This window comes from Botryllus schlosseri, chromosome 3 (assembly GCF_051294905.1).
Source record: "Botryllus schlosseri isolate E-star chromosome 3, Bs_hap1, whole genome shotgun sequence".
Lineage (NCBI taxonomy): Eukaryota > Metazoa > Chordata > Ascidiacea > Stolidobranchia > Styelidae > Botryllus > Botryllus schlosseri.
Genome location: NC_137238.1, coordinates 7,355,746 through 7,380,253, shown reverse-complemented (window position 1 = coordinate 7,380,253; position 24,508 = coordinate 7,355,746). Strand labels below are relative to the sequence as shown.

The following is a 24,508-nucleotide window of genomic DNA, read 5'->3' as shown; positions in this document are numbered from 1 at the left end:
TTAAAGCAAGTTGCATGTCCGACTCACTCCACTCCATCTTCTTAATCTTAATCAATCTTAGCCTTAGCTAGTCACTACAAGCTGACGAGTTTTAATTGCTACGGAGCCTCATTTTGTCGTCATACTACAACCGGTATAAGGGGTTATGATAAACAATGGACTGAGTTCAGCGTATACCGCAGCCTGCGGGCAGCTGGCAATCGTCCCTTGTCCAATTCACCATGACGTCGATATGTGGGGGTTACAGGAACATTGGAGGTAGCAGATATCGTATTCTCTCATCTACGCTTGTTTGTTGTCACTGGTCATAGCACATTACGAAACATGCCTAGGATTGTCATTATAGTGCTCGTGCGTAACGCCGCGGGTAGCAAAGTTGTGGCTGCCGGTACTAAAAATTTTTAGGCACAAGTATCAACGCAAACAATGGTAAGTTGGAAGCCGTTAAAATATTCAATGATCTGCTTCGATCATTCATTGGAGAAATACATCGACAAAAGTCAATCCAAATGTAAATTAATGGCAAATGGTGTGCCAACAAAGTTCACGAAATTTCCTGCTTATTTGAAAACGGTAATCATGTTCCGCATTTACTCACAATGATGTAAATTGTCTGCTTTATAATAATTTGTCAACATCCCCAGGGTTCTGCCTGTACGTACACAAAAGAGGGTCCAAATGAGGCTTATATCATGTAAACCACTAAGAACTCCGTCAGCTGAAGAAATAATTCAACATGATCATCCATACAGTAAACCAAATTCACCTGTAAAGCTCCAAAAAGTTTTCAATACGGCAAAGGCACGTAATGATATATTGAGGAGAAAGCTGAAGAAGTCGAGATAGGAAGAGCTACCGGTTGGCAGCAAAATTGAAGTTGATGGAACAGGTCTTGAAAATTTAGAAGAAAAATGTGATTAGTGAGTGGGTCATGTGGTGATCGAGTTATTGGAACAAAGATTTTCTGTAATACCGAATGAGTTATTCCAGCGTGTGAAGCGACAGCCTGGCGGGAAGGTCATTAAATACACCTCGTGTGAAGCGACAGCCTGGCGGGAAGGTCATTAAATACACCTAACAGGTAAAATCTTTTGCCTCGACTTTCTAATTAAACATCTTCGGGCGTATACCCGTTGGCATGAACGAAACAGCATCTCGTCAGGCCTCCAAAAACGTGGGTCCTGGGCTCCCATAGGATGATAAAACGACCCCTCCATCACGTTGTTCGCGTTCTGTACTGTATTGTGAGCCAGCGCGAAGCGCAGAAATTTTCGGTAATTTATGATAAAATCGGTCAATCAGATCGGCGATTGCATATATATTATGCTATCAATTTATTGACCTATCTACTCACGTAATTAGATTTAACGGTAGAGCTGAGTGAAATGTCTTAAAATGGGAGGGCCCGTAAATAATGATTAAATATCTTCGAGCGGGCGGACTCGTTGATATGACTTCGTTACATGATGTTATTTCGTGACTTCCGGTCTGCTATATCAAAAAATATGGAATCGCTCAAACGATTTCAAATTGGTATTTCTTCACTGGCATAATTTTTTTCCCAGCAGGATGGTATTTGTCATGTGAGGTTCAGATTGCAAAGACAGGAACATTCGGCGCCAGTAATTTAGGCGCCTATATGGACAATTAAACCTATATGTATTTTGTATAGCCTATATAACGAAGTCTTCTGGCTGCATAAGAGCATATAGATCTTTTCGGCCAAGCCTTTCTCGCTGCCGATCGTTCTGGCACACTTCTTGGAGTCGCATGTTATATGGCCTAAAACTTGATTGTATGTCTTGGTGTGTCGTGGCGCGGTGATGGGCCAATACTCAATAATACAGATAAACGGCTACTTGAATTCGCGCGCAACGCGAAAAAATTTTGAAAAAATTGCACAAATTAAAAAAAAAACTCTCTGATTTATGCTAATTCACGAAATGATTTTGGGCCCCCTTAGAGCTCGCCCCCCCCCCAATTGGGGGGTTTGGGGTGCGGCAGTTACGGTGCTGCCCCCCGATGAGTGTCAGCGAAAAATATTCGGGTTAATTTCAATATGAATATTGAATATACTATTAAATTGTATATTGAAATTCTGTACCTGATAGAAGACCTTCGTTAAGGTCACGGTACAATATTTTGAGACCCGAGAAATAATAGACCTACATGGTTGGACTAAAAAGAGGTCATATATGGTAACCCTATCCTTTGTGACGTCATCGAACCAGCAAACATGCAGACAATCAGCATCAACGCCGACTACTCACTTTCATTACTGGAGCTAGAACTAGAGCTACTCACTTTTCAAAATCCATATTTAGATTTAAATCTAGAAATACTCATAAAACCATAAGAGAATTAGAGAATCGCGCCTGTCTATGCATATGAGGCTTTCAATGCGTCCTCTTTCGGTCTCACTTACTCCATGGTGGAGTAAGCACTTAGTGGTTAAGCACTAAGCAGGTGCGAGTATATCGTACTTTTTGCACCCAGTTTTTGCTGTGCTACCAATTACGGTACCAAGTGAAAGACTGTTTACTGTGTTTAGTACTGTATAACCTACATCATTTATGAATACCACACAAGTTCACTCCCTGGAGAAAACGCCGAGTCCTGAACTGTAATCTGCAACTGCGACTGGCGCTGCTGATATTTTTATTGATACACCTCTATAGCCTTCTCAATTCGGACCCGGCAAAGAGGGCAAAATCTTATCGCTTCTGTGCACTTCCTGCAGCAGCACATGTGTCCGCAGGGCACAAGCACTACATCTGTCTTGTCACCAAAACATATTTCACATTTTGTATCCTCGTCACGTCTCTGCCTTTCCTCTTCAAGTCTGCGGAGAGCTACCTACGAATACGAACAAGAACTGGTTGAGTATAGTTTGCGATTGAAAACAGATTTGCATGGCGTTAGAAAGTTCACATCATTTCATTCCGTATTTCAGTGAATTTTCGGGCTGGGGGCAATGATTTGAGCACTCGAATCTGAATCGAGTATTAATTCCAATGATTTGAGCGTGTGAGATGATTTTTTTGAGTACTGAAATTTTGCACTCAAATATTTTGTGACATCTTAAAGCTGTGTCACTTGGAATTTATTGGTTGGACACAATTACGCATATGTCACATAACCCACATTGTCACTTACAATACTTCTTCTGATAGCTGTTATCAAGTTGGATGCGAACTGCCGCAATTTTCGACAACAATATTCACAAGATGGACACGAAAGTCGAAAGCGTTACCTGAAGAGAAGTGATCGACTCGGCCTGTTTTGAGGCTTCTTGCTTCGCACGAGTGGCTAAAAATTACAACACAATAAGCATGAAAATGGATAATTTATGTTCAGTTGTACACAGTTTTGTAGCTTGGGAAGTTTCGCGCTATGTAGCATTGGCCGTAACCCAGAAATTAGAAAATTACAATTGGATTGAAACATAGTACCTTATCCCGAATCATATTAGAATTCGGTTACCAGCATTTCGCTTCAATCAGCCTAATTTAGGCAACCAGATATGTGCCAAGTCTGTCGTGAATCTGAATACATGAATTGAATATATATCGCTGTTCAGACCTACTCTCTCCAACCATCGGTTCTTCGCCTCGCATAGTTTGAGCGTCACCTCCATCCTCATCAACTTTTCTGACCCGGGGGAAGGCGCCAGGGACGACGGTTGGTGGTTTGTGGACATTTGCTGACAATAATTTGAGATATTTTTGAAAATTGGAGAAAATTTTGTTACACAGTTTAAGGCAGGGGCCTGAGGGGCGGCCAACCTTTTCAGCAAAAGGGCCACATTTGATCGACGAAATATTGCGCGGGCCACTAGCCGCGCCAAGCGCGAAAATTTTTCGAAGGTCATAGGTCAATAATTTTGTCACTTCACTATATTGCGGACCTGCTGTATATGGCTGGGCTCAGTTTGCAAGGAATGGACTATTCGGCGCCTGGACATATCGATATCGAAAGGTTCGACCAACATGCGTCAATCATTTTGTGCCTAGGTGTCCGGAACCGGATGAATAGCCCAAAGCTATAGACCAGGCTATTCGTCCGGAACTCTGTGACGTAACTATGGGGATAGATGTTTCGTGCTGGTATTACTAAATAACAACGTCGCCCATGAACGCAAAGTAGAATTTGATGAAATAATAATGAATGTAATAATGAATATTTAATCACATATTATAACATTCATTTATTAATTTATTTATCTATCTCTAGTAGTCAGAAAAACGCATTGGGTCACGTATGAGGATAGTCATGGCTCGCTGCATACAACGTGTTTTTTATATGTCGGACGCCAGTTGACGGTCGACGTGAGTACAGCAGGAGCAGCGTGTCGTGAATGGAGAAGCCAGCGTCAGCGTGGGCGCCGCTGTCGAGCTGAAACATTCGAAGTATGAGGACCTGTGAAGATCTATGCGTGTTGCTACGGCCAAGAACGTTCAAACAGAGCTGATGTGGTAAGGATCTGATAAATTGATAGCGCATTTTAAGACACTTGATATTCAATTTACTGCTAGTAATTTTCCTTATGCCTCTAAGTTTTGATGCCTCCTGGTTTGCTTAATTCAATACTCGGGAATGATATGTATGTGTATTTATGCATATGTCTGAAATGTATGCTTTTAATTGAGGTCTTGCTACAGCCGAGAATATTGAGACAAAGCTGATGTGGTCTGGTAAGGATCTGATAAATTGATAGCGTATTTTAAGACACCTGATATTCAATTTACTGCTAATAATTTCCCTTATGCCTCTATGTTTTGGTGCCTCATGGTTAGCTCCATTCAATACTTGAAATGAGATGTATGTGTATTTATGCATATGTCTGAAATGTACGGTATGCTTTTAATTGAGGTCTTGCTACAGCCGAGAATGTTGAGACAGAGCTGATCTGATAAGGATCTGATAAATTGATAGCGTATTTTAAGACACTTGATATTCAATTTACTGCTAATAATTTCCCTTATGCCTCTATGTTTTGGTGCCCCGTGGTTACCTCCATTCAATACTTGAAATGATATGTATGTGTATATGCATATGTCTGAAATTTACGGTATATACTTTTAATTGAGGGCAATCAACAACATGCGGGTCGATGAAATGAGAACAAAGATATATTTCTTGATGTTGCAATAGTTAACTTCAACAAATTGAATAAACTAACACAAATATAATATAAATGAATGAAATGTAGTCAATCAATTAATAGCGATCAATTCTTGCAGCGATCGCAGAACCATTTACTTTGTGCAAGCGTTTAGTCCCGCACATAAGAAATGGTCCCATCTCAGACAGGAGTCGCAACAAATGGAATTGCTGTCCAGCAACTCGTCACATACTCCGATGGGAAGCTACGCGTCACGGGTCCTAATAAGAATGCCGGATCAAAGCCCGGCCGCAGCTGCAGAAAGAGGAAGAAAATAGGAATTTTCAATTGATATTATTCTAAGGTTTATATTTTTTGCATAGAATTGATTTGTTCAGGGGTTACTTTTTCCGTTCATTTAAACCAGTGCTCTTCAACCTTTTTCGACGTGGTACACCCTTTTAACGTTTGCTCAAAATTCGTACACCCCTGTTCATTAGGGGTCCTCAAAAATGACTTTTTTCCTCAAATCGTACTGGCTTCTTGATAAAATTGTTAGGTTACCTACACACCAAATTTGGTTCAATTCCAACCAGTAGCCGCATGGCTACGGGAGAAGAAAGTTTCTATTTATTATTTAAAAATAAATAACGAAAAATGTGAAATTTTTCTGTTCACCCCATGAAAGTATTAGGTTGTCTATAAAATTGATGTTCTTCAAATTTGGTTCAATTCCAACCAGTAGAAACGGAGTCAAAAAATTGGATTTGAATAAAATAGTATTTGGTCACAGAGTCTATTTGCAGCCAGTTAGGCCGCGCGCCATGCAAATTGGAATTTATTTCGTGTCAGCCCCAAAACAGCATGACATTACGAACGATAATCAACCTAAATGTAACAGTATTGGGGAGAAAGTAGGTAAAGCTACTGCTGCAGAAGCGGTAATTCAGATCAGCGATGATAGCAGGCGCACCAGCCTACTGCGTATCAGGCCTGCCTCACACCACACACACACACAGTCGATAGTAGCACATGGGCTGCAAGATATGTCAGAAACCTCAGATCGTATACCACTATACACAGTCTATTGTCGCTAATTTGCATCACTAATAAAAAAATACTAAATTGCAAATGTATGGCGAAATATTGGACATAAAATCGGCATTTTAAAACAAAAGGGTTTCGATTTCCACATGGAAGCTGTTTCGACCCTGGCTGACTACGTCACTTCATTTATGTGCATTGCGGTATTTATTAACGTCGGGTAGGAAGTACCGATTCAAGAAGTCTGAGCTATCGCAGTGGTTTCCTCAAAAATCTCTAAAAGACAAATGACTAGCTGAACACAATGTTTGTTACTGCATACTTTCCAACACCCTGAACGAACCATTGGTCTATTGCCGACGGCTAAATGAATAGGAGAAATATTTGCCTATGACATCACAATCAAGCGGTGTACAGTATTACATTTGAGATAACATCGTACCATATTGCTCATTAACCTGTGCGTCAACCTGTACTGACCCATAAACCTGCCTTTGTTATAGCTAGCCATCGGCTCATTGTAATTCGGATCTGGTACACCCCTGTACACCCCATCCGAGTGGTACACCGTTTGCAAATTCTGGTACACCCTGGGCCCTGGGGTGTACGACAACCCCGGTTGAAGAGCACTGATTTAAACAATCATTTTCATATGAAAAAATGAATCTTGTTATGTTTTGTTCAGATTACGTATCAGCGTGTCCAGTCCATAGAGGTCAGTAAGTGACTTAGTTTTCTTCTCACCGGTCATTCTGGCATTTCGTGGCAGCATTCTTTCAAGCATCTCTCGTATACTCTTCGACACTCCAATTCCTGTGATTATAATAGCAACAACTGTTAGTTACTGACTGACCGACGTGTAGCAACAATGTTTTTCAACTTAGTTTCTAATTAGAATTACATAATAGCATTGGCCATAAATATCTGTATCTACACAACAAAGAAGCCACAATTATGTTTAGGAAATATCAAATCGTAAAAATCTGACTATAGAGTATGACTGGAGTGACGACTCGATTGTTCTCCCATTGTTAGCCGGCAGAATGGTCACGGTCAGATGGATGCACCCAAAACAGAATAGCTCAGTGCTTGTTTCAATGGCGTTCAAGGCGATTCTTCGTGTATTTCTTGAAGTTGCGTCGGAATTAGTTAGACAGTTCAACATTTAGGCAGCGGTGGCGAGTCGTTATGACTAGTGAATAATACCTTGTAGCCTCTGTTATATTTTTGGCCAGATTTAGATCATATTTCGACACGGATAGAAATCGGTATCATGACTGATTCAGCTGCATCACTTTGGGATGACTGGGAGGCACTAACTGAAATGGAAATTGAAGAATGTTTCGAAGGACTCGATAACTGGAAAGGTGTGATTTGTGAGGAATGCGAAGCATCCTTTCCGACTGTGAAAGCTCTGAAAAAACATTACAAAAATCATAAAGTTCCCACCAGTAATTGGGATATATCTGAGGATGCTGTAATTGCTGTTTTGAAGAGGGCTTGCGTAAATAGCAAAAAATACTTTGAATGCGCCCCATCATTCGAGGAACTAGACGTGACAAAAGCTGTTCCATTGGTGAAACAACTCCATTCTGAATATTGCAAACTTGGTGTTGACGGATTTTATCAACATTATTCAAATATCTGTCACCAAGCTAACAAGTTGCTGGGTTTGCCGCAATTGCCAGCTTCAGCATTACTTTTGAAGATGTTTGATTCTCTCGTGTGCGGTAAAGAACAGGGTCCAATCACAGAGATTGGAGGAGTCAACAGCAAGGAATCTGGTAAGTAAATAGCCTTTGATACTATGCCTTTCCATGGAAAAACTTTGACATGTTTTTAGACATACTTGAATATATTGGTGGAGTGCTTTTAGGAGCCATTTCTAAGCAAGCTAACGAAGCAATTGCCACATGCCTAACATCTGCAGCGCCATCGGGAAACCTCATTAAAGTGATGCAGAAGAAAGTCGGTGGATTGAAGAGCCCGTCTGAACAGTTTCATGGCATGGTTCTCCGCTTTTATGTTATCCACAGTAAAGAAATGGGAAAACCCCTGAAAAAGATCATTTTTTTCAGGGTACTTGACGCAATTCACTGTGATCCATTCTATAACAAATTAATTCATACTGTGTCACTTCAATCTGGCTCAGACCTAAATGAGGTTGAGGATGTCATGGACAAGGCAATGAGACACTTGAACAACATCTTGTCTCACAATTTTGCAAAGTTTGCATTGCATGAGAAGCAAAAAAAGTCCTCCAAATTTTCCAAAAGTTTGCGAGATGGCTTGAAAAAAAAATGAACAATATGCTCTTTTAGTATGGTAGTTTTTTCTCTCTGTGGCAAATGCTGCCTATCCACATTGAGGTTCCCTACCTAAAAAAGGAAACCAATGCGTTGGTCGAAACCTTGACGTGGTGCATTGGCTTACTACTAATGTCGACCGGCAGACGTCTTCCTGTGTTCTTGGCAATGACAACGAGTTCCCTTCAAGTGCGATTTTGCACACTTTCAAGGAGTAAGCTCTGGCTATTGTGAGTCGAGCTCAAGCAGAACATTAACATTACACAAGGCTCTTGTTCTTGTCATCAGGGCCGTAACAGCACTTCGTCAGACCCCAAAAAAACGTTGGTCATGGGCCCCCCATAGGGTGATAAACCGAAGTTCTGGGGGACGAAGCTATAGGATGTTTACCGCTACTCATCATCTGTGTTCACCGTCCGTTTAGTGGGGCAGATTTGGTCGTCCACACACGCCAAGCGCGAAAAATTTCAAAATTCATGATTTAATCCAGTGGTTCTTAACCTTTTTTCTTCCAGCGCCCCCTTTCAAAAATTATCGTGCTCCAGCGCCCCCCAACTTCATATTGTAAGGAATGTAATAAAGACAATGAGTAAGAGGGAGGGCCGTAATAGCACTTCGTCAACCCCCCTAAAAACGATTGCCTTGCGCACCCATAGCGCGATAAGCTGAACCTCTGAGGGCTTCGCCCCCACGAGCCCCATATCGTGATTTTGATGGTCAGCAAAGTTTGTGTGGCCTGGTCGCCCTAGGTACCAAAATTTTCTATAATGCATGAATGGAAAGGTGGTAATTACATATATAACTCGCTATAAACTTTTTATCCTCTCAGCCCACGTAATCAGATTTACCAGTAGCAATGAGTGAGCTGTTGTATAGGAAAATATAGGGCACGTAATCAATAATTAAACATATTCGGGCGTGCCCGCAGGTACAATTATTCGTTACCAGGGCCGTAACAGCACTTCGTCAGCCCCCTCCTAACAAAAAACGTTGGTCCAGGGCCCCCATCGGGTGATAAACCAAACTTCCGGGAAACTTCACTCCCAGACCTCCATTAGGCTGTCCCCTATTGGCTGATAGCCTATTAGGTATCTACATTGGGTGTCCATTTACTGAGGCAGCCATGCTCGCTTAGTCGCGCGAAGCGCGAAAAATTTCACTAATTAATGATTAAATTGGTCAATATCATCGGGAATTGCCTGTATATTCAGATCAATTTTTATCCTCTCTCTGCTTATGTAAACACATTTACCGGTAGAGCTGAGTGAGGTGCAATGTTCCCTCTAAGCCGCGCACGTGCCCAGTGCTGACACGGTCTCTGTGCACAGGAAATCTACGTTGCGCACAACAAATCCGAATTTATTACCTTTTTTTAGTCGTTACGCACTGTTATCCAAAGGTCAGCACAGTGAGTTGTTGAGTGTGCGCAGACTCGTCAAAACTTGAAGCGAACATTGTGAGGGGATATCGCCCAACAGGAATATCCCTGTCGCCCAATCGTACTTAACTAAAAGACGCACCAATTTCAGATTGGCATTTCCTCACTGACATATAATTTTTCCCTGCCAGATGGAATTCGGCTTCTGGGGTTCAGATTGCCAAGACAGGAACATTCGGTGTCAGTCATTTAGGCGCCCATGGACAATCAAACCTATATGTATTTTGAAGGCTATATGTAACGAAGCTTTCGGTGTTAATTTGCCCTGAATACTCATTAAGGATAAGTTCTATCACCACATCATCTACTGCGAAGCCATTTTCCTCCAGCGCCCCCCATACCGCCCCCCTGAGCCCAGCGCCCCCCATATCGCCCCCTGAGCGCTTCCGCCCCCCTTCAAAGTCGCCAGCGCCCCCTGGGGGGCGCTGTGGGCAAGGTTAAGAACCACTGATTTAATCGGTCAATATGATCGGGAATTGAATATATATTGTTATCAATTTTTATCCTCACTCTGCGCACGTAATCAGATTTAATGGTAATGAGTGAGGTGTGTTTGAAATGGTAGGACCCCTCAATAATAATTGAACATCTTCGGGCGTATACCCGTTCGCAGGAACGAAACAGCACTTGGCCAGGGCCCCCAATAAAACTTGGGTCTTGGGCTCCCATAGGGTGATAAACCCCCCCCCCCCCATCACGTTGTTTGCTTTTGTCACGAAATAAGGGCCACAGTTTAGTGAGCCAGCGCGAGGCGCGAAAATATTCGATAATTCATGATAAAATCGGTCAATATAATATTGGGAATTGCATATATATTGCTATCAATTTCTTGTTCTCTCTGTTCACGTTGTCAGATTGACCGGTAGAGCTGAATGAGGTGGCTTGGAAACTGTAGGGCCCGTAAATAATAATTAAACATATTCAGGCGGGCGGCCCCGTTGGTATGACTTCGTTTCATGTCATTTTGTGATCTCCTGTCTGTTATATCAAAAAATATAGAATCGCCCAAATGTACTAGATTAACGACGCACACGATTTCAAATTGGTATACAATTTTTCCCTGCGGAATGGTATTTGTCTTCTGAGGTTCAGATTGCCAAGACAGGAACATTCGGCGCCAGTCATTTAGGCGCCTATGGACAATTGAACCTATACGCATTTTGCATACGGTATATAACGAAGTTTTCGGTCAGCATAAGCGGGCAGTCCCTTTTTGGCCCAGGTTTTCTCGCTGCCGATCGTTCTGGTACACTTCTTGGAGTCGCATGTTACATGTTCTAAAACTTTAAATGTCTCGCCGATATGTCCATTTCGATAGATCTTGCGTATTTTGTCTTGGGGAAGAGTAGGCTACCAAATAACTAAGAAAGTTGGCAACTCGAAATCGCACGCAGAGCGAAAAATTTTTGAAAAAGTTGCATAAATTTTTGAAAAATACTCAATAATTTTGAGCCCTCTTTGAGCTCGCCCCCCCCCAATTGGGGGGTTTGAGGTGTGGCAGTTACGGTCCTGTTACTCATACTCAAGTTTCTGCGGTTATCGGACAGGCATTATATAAGACGACAAGACAGTTGCAATATTATTTGTTATATTCATACTCGAGTTTCTGCAGTTAATATAGGACATATTTTCAATCAACGATATTGTGAATTGCATATAGGTATAGTTCAAGATCTTTCCACTTGTTCACTTTGTAGTATTCTTCAGTCGTTCTTTCCATGAATTCATCTCACAATAGCCAATGCACACGAACCAGATATCCCATACCTTCTGTCATTATATTCATATACGTAGCAAACTCTACCAAGGATCAAAGCCACAATATCACATCAATCTCGTGAGAAATGTAACATAGGCTACACAGTATTATTCACCAGTCATAACGACTCGCCACCGCTACCTAAATGTTGAACAGTCTAACTAATTCCGACGCAACTTCAAGAAATACACGACGAATCGCCTTGAACGCCATTGAAACAAGCACTGAGCTATCCTGTTTTGGGTGCATCCATCTGACCGTGACCATTCTGCCGGCTAACAATGGGATAACAATCGAGTCGTCACTCCAGTCATACTCTATAATCTGACTTACCCAATAAGACGCTACTCCTCTACGCGCTAGAGTCGATCTCGCCCCACGTGTATGGCTTACGACCATACCACGTTGAACACACCCGACCTCGCCCGCTGTCGTTTTATTGGTTCATCACCTGTAAATTATGAGACATAAGAATTTCACAGATATTCTTTACTCCCACCCAATGCCATATATCATGTCCCCCGTTATGTTACGCCAACTTGACATAAAATCAATAGTAATTGCCTCATCGTGTAATCAACAAGGTTACTTACATAATGGCAGCGTCTTTAGATGCTCCGCAGGCGACCTCGACCAAAGAAAGACTTGTCTTAGATGCTCGCAGCCATGTGCCTCAAACTCGACCAGCCAAGCATAACATATTCAATTCAACACGAGAGAGAGAGAGAGTCTTTATTTTCAACCAACCAAAATACATAACAACGGCAGTGATGGTGGTACAGAAATTATGCTTGCATTGTCATCTAGTCTGATCACACCAGCATCAAACAGGTACACTTGACTCTAAACAGTCTGCCATATTTACTAAACTCAGTGGACGCAAACGAAGCACTATCTATGGCATTGCGCCTAGCATGCGAAATAGAGAGATAGCGCAGTGTTAGAAACCGCGGCTTCAACACCAATGGGTGCGGGGTAGAGTCCGTCCGAGGTTGAGGTTTACCTGCACGAAACTTGATTACTCTACAAACTTGAACACACCCCGAAAACACTCCAGAGTCCAGACTTGATACCTGAGCACCAGAACAATGCGGAAGAGTGATACCTGCGTTGATACCTACGTGAGCCGCCTGAACTGCGTATATCCACAGGCCTTCTCAAACTGGTGGCGCGCCCCCCATGGGGGCGTGAGAGCAGCTGAAGAGGGGCGAGAAGCTGATATCAACTGATTTTGTTTCGCGCTATGCGCGATTTACTTCCATTTCACGGTTATTGCTCTGTCTATAGTTCGAATTTCGTATTTGAGAATTTTGTCATCAACTATCATAATCTTCCATGCCATCAAACTAGGCCTTGGGATTGCCAGCATTCTGGTTACAATATGAGATCCAGCATTTTAGTTCCAATTTGTGATATGATGACACGGGGGATATGAAATTTTTCACTATCATAAAGGGTTAGGCGTGTATAAATAACCACTGTGCTACGTAATTATGACTAATTGAATCGAGAGGCCAAAGCGTGTCAGTAGAATCAGTGGTCCATGTATTTGTGAGCAGGACATAATGTAAGTTAATAGTATTTGGGGATGCATATATAGGGGTTCGACAGGAGATGTATGAAGGAGTGTAGGATTTTAGCATCATGCCGCCTTGGTCATATCGGACCAGATATGGCAATTTTCGCGGCATTATTCCGCATTCTCTGCACGACCACGGGTATTCATCTTCCACTAACGCGGTCCCGTTGTCAGTGGTGCCGTCAGGCGTTGCCCCCGAGAAATCGTATTGTTTGTTCATGAAGAGTCCCCACAGTTCCACCGATCGGCGAGTGATATTATCAAGAGCTTCAATGGCGGCATGTTTCATGGTCCCACCATACAACAGTATGGCTCGGTGTGGAATTCTGTTAAATACGATATAAATCTTTTGCATTTCCAAATGACATGCATATCATTATATAGAAATTATATTAACGTATTATTTAATATGGCATCACTTCTGCAAACAAATAATCAGTTACCGATCGGATTCAACAGCTTTTCCATAAAGCTCTCCATATTTCTTCATTTATTTGCATTGAATATTGCACCACAATTTGACGAGATTAATCGACGCTTCCTTTGATGCTTCCATAACCTCACTTGGTTTTGATGTATGGATTTTTTTACATATCAATCCACCAAGTGCAAGAGGTGGATCAACATGTGGGCGAAACCGGCTAACTGCTTGCAAGAGCCATCGCCGATTCCAGCTGGACAGTGGACAGGCACATTCGCCGTTTGTAATAGTACCCAATTCGCAGTCGACGAGAAGACTCATGGAGTATGAAATCTACAACAAATGACATCCCAGCTATAACGATGACGTTATTTGGGAAACGACTGAATCTTAATTCTCAACACCTTCTTTTCCGCCGTAGCTCCAACTGTACAAGTGACGAAATCTGTGGATTTATCACCGATACTGTAACTGGCTGCGAGGACTCTTTTGATGTTGTCTCCTTTAATCGAGTCACGGAGTATCAAAAGTATATTTGTGAGATCAGCATGATGTTTCCTATACTTCTCATCCCTTAGATATTCCGGTCTTCGTACTAAAGCGGGACCTGGCCGGCATTTTTACGTACTTATCACGTCAAATCCTACTCTTCCAGTGTTTTGAACCAATAATAAATGACTAAGTTTAGATAGTCTCAGCACCATTTCTTTAGGATGGAAGTAGTTGTTACGTGGGTTATTGTATGTATTATGATGATGATTCCCTGTAAAGTAGCAAGGTATGACGTCATGCCTTACCCAACTGTGCATGACTGCCTTACTCGTGCTTGACCGCTTCATCTCTTATCTCATCTCTGGTTGATGGCACATGGAAGCCATAATAAATGTACAGCAAGAAACATGGTGTCAGAAGATAACTGAACTCGCGAGCTCTAAATCTGTCATTAGCTCGACATAAAGATTTATCATCTTATCTAACTCTATGGATCTAAGATATGTGATACCCCATCCGGGTCCTTTAACTGTCTCTGGTGATTTGGCCACCAACTGGAAGAACTGGAAGCGCCATTATGAGAATTATGAAGTGGCTACAAAACTCAATAACGAGGAACATTCCATTCGTATTGCGGCTCTCAAAGCGGCTCTTGGACCAGCTGGTTGTGATGTCTATGATGGCATTACTTTATCAGAAGATGACGCCAAGAGTTACCCAGTCGTATTGAAGAAAATGGAGGAGCGCTGTGTTGGGAAGATCAACATTATATACGATAGGCTTACCATACGTCCGCTTTTAAGAGGATTTGTCCTCTTTTTTGACTTTTTTGAAAGTGTCCTCGGAGGACGCCCTTTTGTCCTCTTTTTTGAGATTTTGTCCTCTTTTTAAAATTTAGGTCAGATTTAGAGGAAATTGCGAGTTGTTGTTGTTGATTATTATTTGATTGGCGATTATAACGCAAGTGGTTTTGTTCGCCATATCCAAAAAGTCATTTATCATCAAGGGGTGGGTATTGCATTACAAAATATACACTCAAATATATGGCTTCGTTGCGAGAACGAACTCCACAACGTATGGAAAAATATGCGTGTCAGTCAAAAAGTTTGTTACGGTGGGAGCGATATTCTTCCTCCGACACGTGTCCTCGAGAACTCTTCTCTGGTGTCTATAATTTCGACACGTGAATAAATAATGGGTGACACTCTCTTCTTGGCGGCACGTTGAGCAATTGGCTGAATCTGCTATTCCCAATTTGAATAGATGTGCTTTTAGTCCACAATGTCCGGATTGTAGTCGGAACGTAATCGCTTGATACCTTTTCGGTAGGCCATTCACGTCTGCTCTGTGGTATACGGTGGGAAAACATTCCTTATATTGCTGTGACTTATCCGATTGTAAATAGCGGTTATTCCATAGCTCGATGCACGCCTTCCGACGCGAAGCAGCAATGTCTCGTACGGAAGGTTTGAATTCAGTCGTTTGCACACTGGCTTGACTCGCTCGTCTGGCCAATTCATCTGCCTTTTCATTCCCGGGAATTCGATAATGACCAGGTATCCAAACAATAGCGATCTCGTATCCTGCCTCCGATATCCGATGGATCGTCTGTAAAATTGGTGCGACGAGGTGATGGGATCGCCCATACACATTGTCAATCGCTTGAATTGCGCTCAAGCAGTCCACGAGTATCAGTATATTCGTATTGCTGTTTTCCACAGCCCATTGTAGAGCTAAGCTTATTCCCACCAATTCTGCAGTGAAGGAACTCGATTCCTTTATGATAGTGGTTGCACCGTTGATAGTTCGCGATACATAAAACGCCGCCGCAGCACCCGTCGTAGTTTTTGATCCGTCAGTGAAAATCTGCAAGTATCCCGGGAATCGTCTACAGATATGTTCATTGATTAGCGGTAACAAAGAGGAACATTCTTTAAACTGCAGACTCGTCAATGTTAAATCTATACGTGCTCGACGCAACGTCCAAGGTGGATGGGTTATTTTACTCAACCGCAACAGACCATTTCCACTTTCGTCGCAATTCGGTCGATATGTAATTTGATTGAAGCAAACGAATTGCTTTCTTTTCGGCCATTGTTCCTCCCACGATAATTGGAGAAGCTGCTCTCGCCACGGGTGCTGCAAATCAGCATTCACCTTGGATCTGAATTTCATACATAAATACCTGTGTCGTAGGTCCAGTGGCATTTCCCCACACGCAGACAGTATAGAAATAATTGGGGTGCTCCTCATCCCTCCGCAACAAAGCCGCAGCGCGTTGTTTTGTAGACGCTCGACTTTTTCTAGATATCGTCGGTGACCAAAATGAAATGCCTCAATTCCATATTCAATTATAGATCGAATAAGAGTACGATACAGGGTTAGCATAGTTTCTTTTGCAGCTCCCCAAGAGGTTCCTGAAATCATCCGCAGAAAGTTAATTCGAGCAGTGCATTTATGTAAAACAGATTCAACATGTAGTTTATATGATAACCTCTTGTCGAAGGTAATTCCGAGGTACTTTGCCGATTCTGCTGTCGCTATGTTCTGACCACTGTATTTAAATTGGAGATTTGGTATTTTCCTTTTGTTGCTAAAGACAACTGACACCGTTTTTGTTGTATTGACTTTCATTCCCCATCGATCGCACCACTGTTTAAGACAATCCAAGTCATTCTGTAAGGAGTCGGATACCTCGGTAATGTTCAGTCCAGACTCCCAAAACACAAGATCGTCAGCAAACAGAGCGTTCTTGGTGGAAAGACATTCAGGAAGGTCGTTAATCATGATCAAAAACAATATTGGACTGATTACGCTGCCCTGTACAATGCCTGTCTCGATATCGAATGTCTGTGACAGATCATTTCCCACACGAACTTGAGCGGTTCTCTTCGATAGGAATGACGACAACCACCTAATGATTTTACCCCGTAGACCTATGGCAAAAATTTTTGCCAGGAGGCCCTTGCGCCAGACCGTGTCGTACGCACGTTCGAAGTCCACAAATATTGCAACTGCGGAGCGTTGATTGTAAATCGTTTTATAGATATCATCATGTAGTGCTAGAATATGGTCAAGTGTGCATCGGCCTGTCCGATATCCAGACTGAACGGGGCTCAATATATCATGCTGTTGCAGATACCATTTTAATCGATTTGCTATCATTGTCTCCATTATCTTAGACAGATGACTGGTTAAAGCAATGGGACGGTAAGATGCTGCCGATGACTTCGTTTTCCCGGATTTAAGTATCGGTATTATGATGGAATGGAGCCAGGCCTTAGGCACCGTCCCCTCGCTCCAGGAGTCATTATATAAACGTAATAATTGTTCCAATGCGGTTGCGCTCAAGTGTTTTAGCATTTCATAACTGACCTTATCTTGCCCAGTTGCAGTGGGCTTTTTCTTTGATATCGCTCGCTTCAATTCGTCCAAAGTGAATGGGAAGTTTATCGCATCATCGTTTTCCAGCTCCAGTGGCAGCGAGTCAAATGTATTTTTCTCGAAGTAAGCTTTTCTGTTTGAAAAAGTGCTGGAGTAGTTATTATCACTACTAACTTGACTGTACATGTCTGCTAACAAATTTGCCTTTTCTGTGTCACTTGATGCAACAAGTTGACCGTGGTAAGTGCGGGAATAAATACTGATTGGCGCCGCCCAGTAAATGCTTTTGCCATGCCCCACACTTTTGATAAACTGGTTTGTTTGCCAAGGGTTTCACAGTAGTTCTGCCAGCTCTGTTTCTTCGCACTCATGATTGTTCTTCGGCATGCATGCAGCTCTTCGCTGTTTAAATGCTATAACATGTTGCGGGGAGAATGTTCGTTTCATTTTGAGATAAGCGGCACGTCGTAATCTCTGCGCTTTCGCACAATCTTCATTCCACCAAGGTACAGGTATTTTGCCATGACTACTGGCTGCAGAGGTTGAAGGTATGGATTGCAATCCTGCCTGGAGCAGGCAGCGTGTGATGAGCTCGGCGCTTTCATTTAATGTTAGATTACTTGTATTCATGGCTGTGAGTTCATCGGCAGTATTCATGGCTGTGAGTTCATCGGCAATTTCCGCAAACTTGACCCAATCCGCCCTCTCAAAATTCCATCTAGGAATTTTTACGTTGCCTGATTGTTCAATATTGCAGTCTAAATATGTCAATATGACGCAATGATCACTCCCCATGAAATGTTCGGTTACAGAGGTGGTACATCTGTGAGCGATATCTGAAGATGCGAACGAAAGATCTAACAGACTCCATCTGCGCCTTGCGTTGATTGCCAAGTTCAATCTTGTTGGACTTGTTGTATGCAAAAGTACTAAATTATTTTCGCTAAGAGCACTGTCGATGGATTTGCCCCGCTCGTTCGAGAAGTGTGACCAGGTTTCATGATGAGCATTAAAGTCTCCGAAAACCAGTGTTTTCGCTTTGCATTCTTTTAGGAATGAAAATGATATTTCGTGGTCGCTGGGCGGAGCGTAGACGTTAATTAGCTTGAAATCACCTATCTTAAAGATCTGTGTTTCTAATGAGGCATCTTGCTGAGATTGCATCTCTTTGGGTTCCAAACCCTCGCGAATAAAAGTTGCCAACCCTCCCCCATGGATATTTCTGTCTCTTCGTTCAAGTAAATACCCATCCATTTTTGGCTGATATTTATGTATAAGGTGTGCTTCCTGTATCATAATTATATCTGGCTTTTGCGAAAGCGACGAAATATATCGTTTCAGTTCTGGTAACTTTCGGTAGATAGATCCACAGTTCCATTGCAATATGACTAGGCCAGAGTCGTTTAAATTAAACTTTCTGGTTCGACGTCACCTGTGCTTAAACAAGTAGACATAATTTTAAGTATGTCAGCCTCTTCGCGGTTAAGAGCGGCTGCGAGTACTTTTTGCACAACCTCAGCTATGATACAGTAGAAGCTGCCAGGGTTTGTAAGCGTTCAATCAGAATTTGGCTCTGCATTATCATAATTTCATTGTCATTATCTTCTCGCTGACTGCTGGCAACAGGATTTTTCGCTGTGGGTATGTTGGACACCCGCGCCCAATCGATCTGCATATCTTTTGCTGCTTGTATGCGGTCTTCGGCGGCATTTTGTCTGGTAATTCCAGGTGGGTTGCTCCAAGCCTTGGGTGTGGTCGTTCGATCTGTTTTCTTCTTTCGGACCTGGGTCTTAGCCTCCCAGTAAGATAAATGTTCCGTATTACGAACCTTCTCAATGGACTTTTCCTCTTTATATACTGCGCAGCCGCCGTATGCTGCACTATGAGTACCTTTGCAATTTACACAGTACATGTCGCTATCACATTTGTCTCGCGAGTGTTCCTTACTGCCGCAATAGGAGCAAACTGCTGATCCTCTGCAGTGTTTGGCTCGATGACCGTAATGATTGCATTTGTAGCACCGTCTTGGGGCAGGTGTGTACTGTTTGGTGTGAAACCGTAAATACTCCATATGTAGAACTTCGGGATATTCAATGGTACTGAAACCTATAAGAACTGATTGACAATCAATATATTTCCCGTTATATCTGCGCTTCAACCTCTTGATGAATATAGTGTTGTACGAAGTGAGCATGGGCTTGATCTCATATTCTGGAATTTCCAATGGTACTCCCGATATAACTGCTCTGGATTTTGTGGGGTCCGGAAGGAATTTCTTGACTGTGATAGGGATTCGTTTGTTTTCTTCTCCTAGATCATCACAGTTCAGCATGATGTCTGTTTGTTTTCTGTTGTAGCATTCCAATAGTAGATCTCCCGATCTGAATATTCTGATTTCCTTATACGCTCCTATCAACTTGAACAGGGATCTGTTGACAGCCGTAGGAAGGTAGTTCTTCATCTGTCGTTCTTTGCCCGATATGATAACAAAGTGTTTTGGCTGCTCCTGAGAAGGATTCCTGACTTTTTCCGTAACCCGTATCTTGCTAGTCGGATCATCCTTATCAATACTATCATCGCCTTTCCTTTTTTGCGACTGTTTGCGCAGGTCCATGACTTCCTGACCTTGCTCCATTTTACTATACGACTGTCTTGTACAGTACTAACCGTAACAAGACAGTAATCAAGGTAATAATCCTCCGTCTCCTGTTCGTGCGCTGTCAAGACGTCCTCACTCGACGACTGTCAGACTCGAATGTCGGAAATTGCGAGTGATATGCCGCAAATTAGCGCAGAAGTGAAGCTCCGGCTGGTATTTCGGAGGGAAAAGTGGTGATTTCAGGTTTGAGCGAAAAGAAGACCGCAATATGGAGTGAAAAACGTGATTTTGAGCTCTGAGCGGTAGTGATGACCTTTTTTTTTTATTTTTTTAGTCAACCACCTGGCACCACCTGGCAATGTGGAGAGTGAAAAACGTGATTTTGAGCTCTGAGCGGTAGTGATGACCTTTTTTTTTTTAGTCAACCACCTGGCAATGTGGAGAGTGAAAAACGTGATTTTGAGCTTTGAGCGGAAGTGATGACCTTTTACCGATCATGAAGTGGAAAATATTTACCGGTTTTTGAGAATTCTTCTCCAGTTTTGCTTGTCTGAAATTTCTGAAAAAGTGTCCTCTTTTTTCATTTCCGAAATATGGTAAGCCTAATATACGAGAGGTACTGTTTTTTCAGTCGCAGTCAAGCTTCAAATGAATCTTTCAACACATACTACGAACAGCTGCGAAGGCTGATAAAAACCTGTGATTTTAAAACCTTGGAGGATGAGCTTCTCAGAGACAAAATTGTGTGTGGTATATCCAATGTTGTGCTGAGAAGAAAACTCCTACAAGAGGCAGGACTTACATTGAACTCCTGTATTTCGAGCTGCAGATTGTTTGAGTCAACTGCTCTGCAAATGAAAAAAATGACTCTAACGTCAGATGACGTTGCAATTCATGCGATACAAAATAAGTACAAGCAAAGGAAATGGCCAGCTGCTGAAAGGGACTCTAAAATGAATCGAGGATGTGATGGTAGTACACTTCAATCGGAAGAGCTCCCCAAACTCTGCAAGTTTTGTAGAAAGGTGCATGTTTTTGGTCGGCGATATTGCCCGGCTAACGGCAAAACTTGTTCACGCTGTAACGGAAAAGACCATTTTGCCGTGGCATGTCAGGCAACTGTGATGGTGATATCAGCTGATCGCATTGAGTCGGATGAAGAAGAGGATGACGAAGTTCTTTCGTTTGAACATGTGAGTGCTACGGAGGAATCCTATGTTAAGAAAATATTTGCTCTGTTATACCTGGTTAACATGTATGTAAAATTCCAAATTGATTGTGGCGCAACCGTAAAGGTTCTTTCATGGCGAGATTACTTGAATGTAACTGGTGACACAAAAATGCTCAACTTGAAACCTACTTCTATGAAACTGGTTGTATATAATAAGGAAGTGATAAGGCCTCTCGGAATAACAACGTTGGAAATCATCAATAAAAAGAATGGTGAAAAATACTTGCTAGAATTTGTAGTGGTTGAGAAGCCGAACACTTCCATCATTGGTTCCGCCGATGCTCAAAGGATGAAACTAATTACGAGCAATTTTGAAAACATAATGATCGAGGAACCTTCAGTACAAGCTCTTACAGCGAAGGATCCTGAATTCGCCAATTTTGCTACACTGGAGTTTGATCAAATATGTGAACAATTTTCGGATGTTTTCAATGGTACGGGAAAGCTAGAGGGTAAACTTCATCTGGAAATTGATGACACTATCAATCCTGTACAAATGCCTGTTCGCAAAATACCCCTGGCACTTGAAGCACAAGTGAAGGAGAAAATTGATAGTTTGGTTGATGCTGACATAATAGCTCCCGTGGATTGCCATACTCCCTGGATATCTAATCTGGTCACTGTAAAAAAGCAATCTGGAGATATCCGCTTGTGCCTGGATCCACTGGCGCTGAACAAAGCCCTAAAACGCAACAACTATCCAATGCCGACAGTTGATGATGTGTTACCATATATGCACAATGCCAAAGTGTTTACACTGTGTGATGTAAAAAATGGATTTTGGCATGTAGAACTTGATGATACTAGTAGTTATCTAACTACATTCGGTACTCCATATGGTCGTTACAGATGGCTCCGACTGGCTTTCGGAATCAGCCCAGCACCGGAGGACTTCATGAGAAGACTGAAGATAGCGCTGGACGGCCTGGAAGGAATCACGCCTGTCGCGGATGACATCTTGATTTACGGTGTGGGCGATACTGTTGAAGAGGCGACTATGGACTATAAGAAAAAGTTCTTTGAACTGTTGAAACGCTGTCAACAAACTGGTATTAAACTGAATAAAGCGAAACTACGCTATCTGCAGACTGAAGTGCCCTACTTAGGCCATACCATCTCAAAAGATGGTCTAAAACCCTCATCGAGCAAAATTGAAGGCATCATAAAAATGCCCCCTCCAACAGATAAGCAGGGCGTCCAGAGAATTTTAGCGATGACAAATTTTCTGCAGCGTTTTGCCCCGAAGCTTTCAGATATAACCGCTCCCATCCGCGAACTCCTTAAAAAAGACAACGCGTTCATATGGGATCCAATCCTACATGGGACATGCTTTGAGAAAATAAAACAAACCTTGATCAACGCGCCAGTTTTACAATATTTTGACAAAAACGCACCTATGGTACTGCAATGTGATGCCAGTTCAAAGAGGCTAGGATGCTGTGTGTTGCAAAACTCTCACCCTGTTGCCTATGTTTCACGGGCGTTGACAACAACGGAGTGCAACTATGCGCAAATCGAAAAAGAATTGCTTGCTATTCTCTTTGCCATGGAAAAATTTGAGTTATATGTCTATGGCAGCTTTGTAACAGTAGAAAGCGATCACAAACCTCTGGAAGTCATCACAAAGAAAAGTCTGGTTAATGCACCAAAACGGTTACAGCGCATGTTACTTCAGCTCCAAAAGTATGACTTCGAGGTGATATACAAGCCTGGATCACAATTATTTGTGGTGGATACGTTGAGTCGTGCGTACATTCCGAAGTCACCCAAAGACGCAGAAACTGCTGATGTGTTTGATATCTTTCAACAGATTAAACATATCGTAATGTTGAATACTATACCGGTATCAAGCTCCACGCTCGGCATGGTCAGCCAAGCAACAATCTCTGATTCTGTCATGAACACGTTAATTTCTTTTATAAAACATGGGTGGCCGAATGAAGCCAAGCTGGTACCCCAATCAATTCGAAATTTCTACTGTTTTAAAGAGGAGTTGACATTTCAGGATCAAATCGTTCTGAATGGTGATCGTATTGTCATACCGTCGTCCATAAAAGGCACTATTCTGAGTCAGCAGTTATTCTCCGCTTAAAATCACATATGGCACGTCATGGAATCTGCGAGAAATTGATTACTGACAATGGTCCATGCTATGCTGCTCATGACTTCGAGGCATTTGCAAAGGAATACGAGTTTGAACATGTGACCAGCTCTCCAGGACACAGCCAATCGAATGGAAAGGCGGAATCAGCTGTCAAAATCTTCAAATCGTTACTTCGTAAAGCGACAACTGACAAAAAAGACATAAATATTGTACTGTTGGATTGGAGGAACACTCCAGGCGAGACTGTTCCTGGCTCTCCAGCACAGAGGCTATTTGGAAGACGCACCAAGACCTTGTTGCCAATAGCAACTAAACTGCTTGAGCCGAAAATTGTTTCTGATGTCATTCCATCGCTTATGGATCGGAAAAGAAAACAGGCAAAGTATTACAATCGTGGTGCAAAAGACCTCGCCCTGTTGAGTCCTGGTCAACAGGTTCGATTCAAAAGGACAGAAAATGGCTTGTGGCTCGAAGCGGTGGTGATTAAGCAACTGAATGATCGATCGTACATTGTTAAGGCGACAGATGGAACGATCTACCGACGCAACAGAAAGTTTATTCGAACTACTGTAACTCGCCCGCATGTTGCATTTGACTTTGACGACATTTCGATTGCCAGACCAGCAGTAGTGAACAGCGGCACTAATGGGTCGTTATCTGGTTCCAGTAGCAGCAGACCAAGCCGTACAGTTATTCGACCAGCATACTTGCAAGACTATGTTACAACTTGATTCGTTGCTGTAATTTATATCCTAATTCGGTTCGCTTCGTTTTCTATTATTTTGTGATGTTTTGAGAAGGGGATGTTACGTGGGTTATTGTATGTATTATGACGATGCTTCCCTGTAAAGTAACAAGGTATGACGTCATGCCTTACCCAACTGTGCATTAGGGCTGTTCAAAAATAACTTTTTTTCCTGAATCTTGCTTGTTACTTGATTAAATCGTTAGGTTGCCTTAAAAAACGACGCACACCAAATTTGAATTCATTCCGACAAATATTCGCGGTTTACGTAGAGTTTGAAAATTTTGGATTTGCCCGAAAAC

General features: G+C 42.3%; 2 protein-coding genes across 2 annotated transcripts; both read left to right on the top strand.

The window, feature by feature from the left end:
• Nucleotides 1-7,716: 7,716 nt before the first annotated feature.
• LOC145435700 (uncharacterized) lies at nt 7,717-8,539 on the top strand. Its single transcript, XM_080312993.1, has 2 exons — nt 7,717-7,932; nt 7,992-8,539. Exons 1-2 carry the CDS (start codon nt 7,857-7,859, stop codon nt 8,450-8,452), a joined length of 537 nt encoding a protein of 178 aa, XP_080169119.1. The 5' UTR covers nt 7,717-7,856; the 3' UTR covers nt 8,453-8,539.
• Nucleotides 8,540-23,457: 14,918 nt separating this feature from the next.
• On the top strand, nt 23,458-24,192 carry LOC145435602 (uncharacterized). Its single transcript, XM_080312886.1, has one exon. The coding sequence runs from the start codon at nt 23,458-23,460 to the stop codon at nt 24,190-24,192; it is 735 nt and encodes a 244-aa protein (XP_080169012.1).
• The last annotated feature ends 316 nt before the right edge of the window (nt 24,193-24,508 follow it).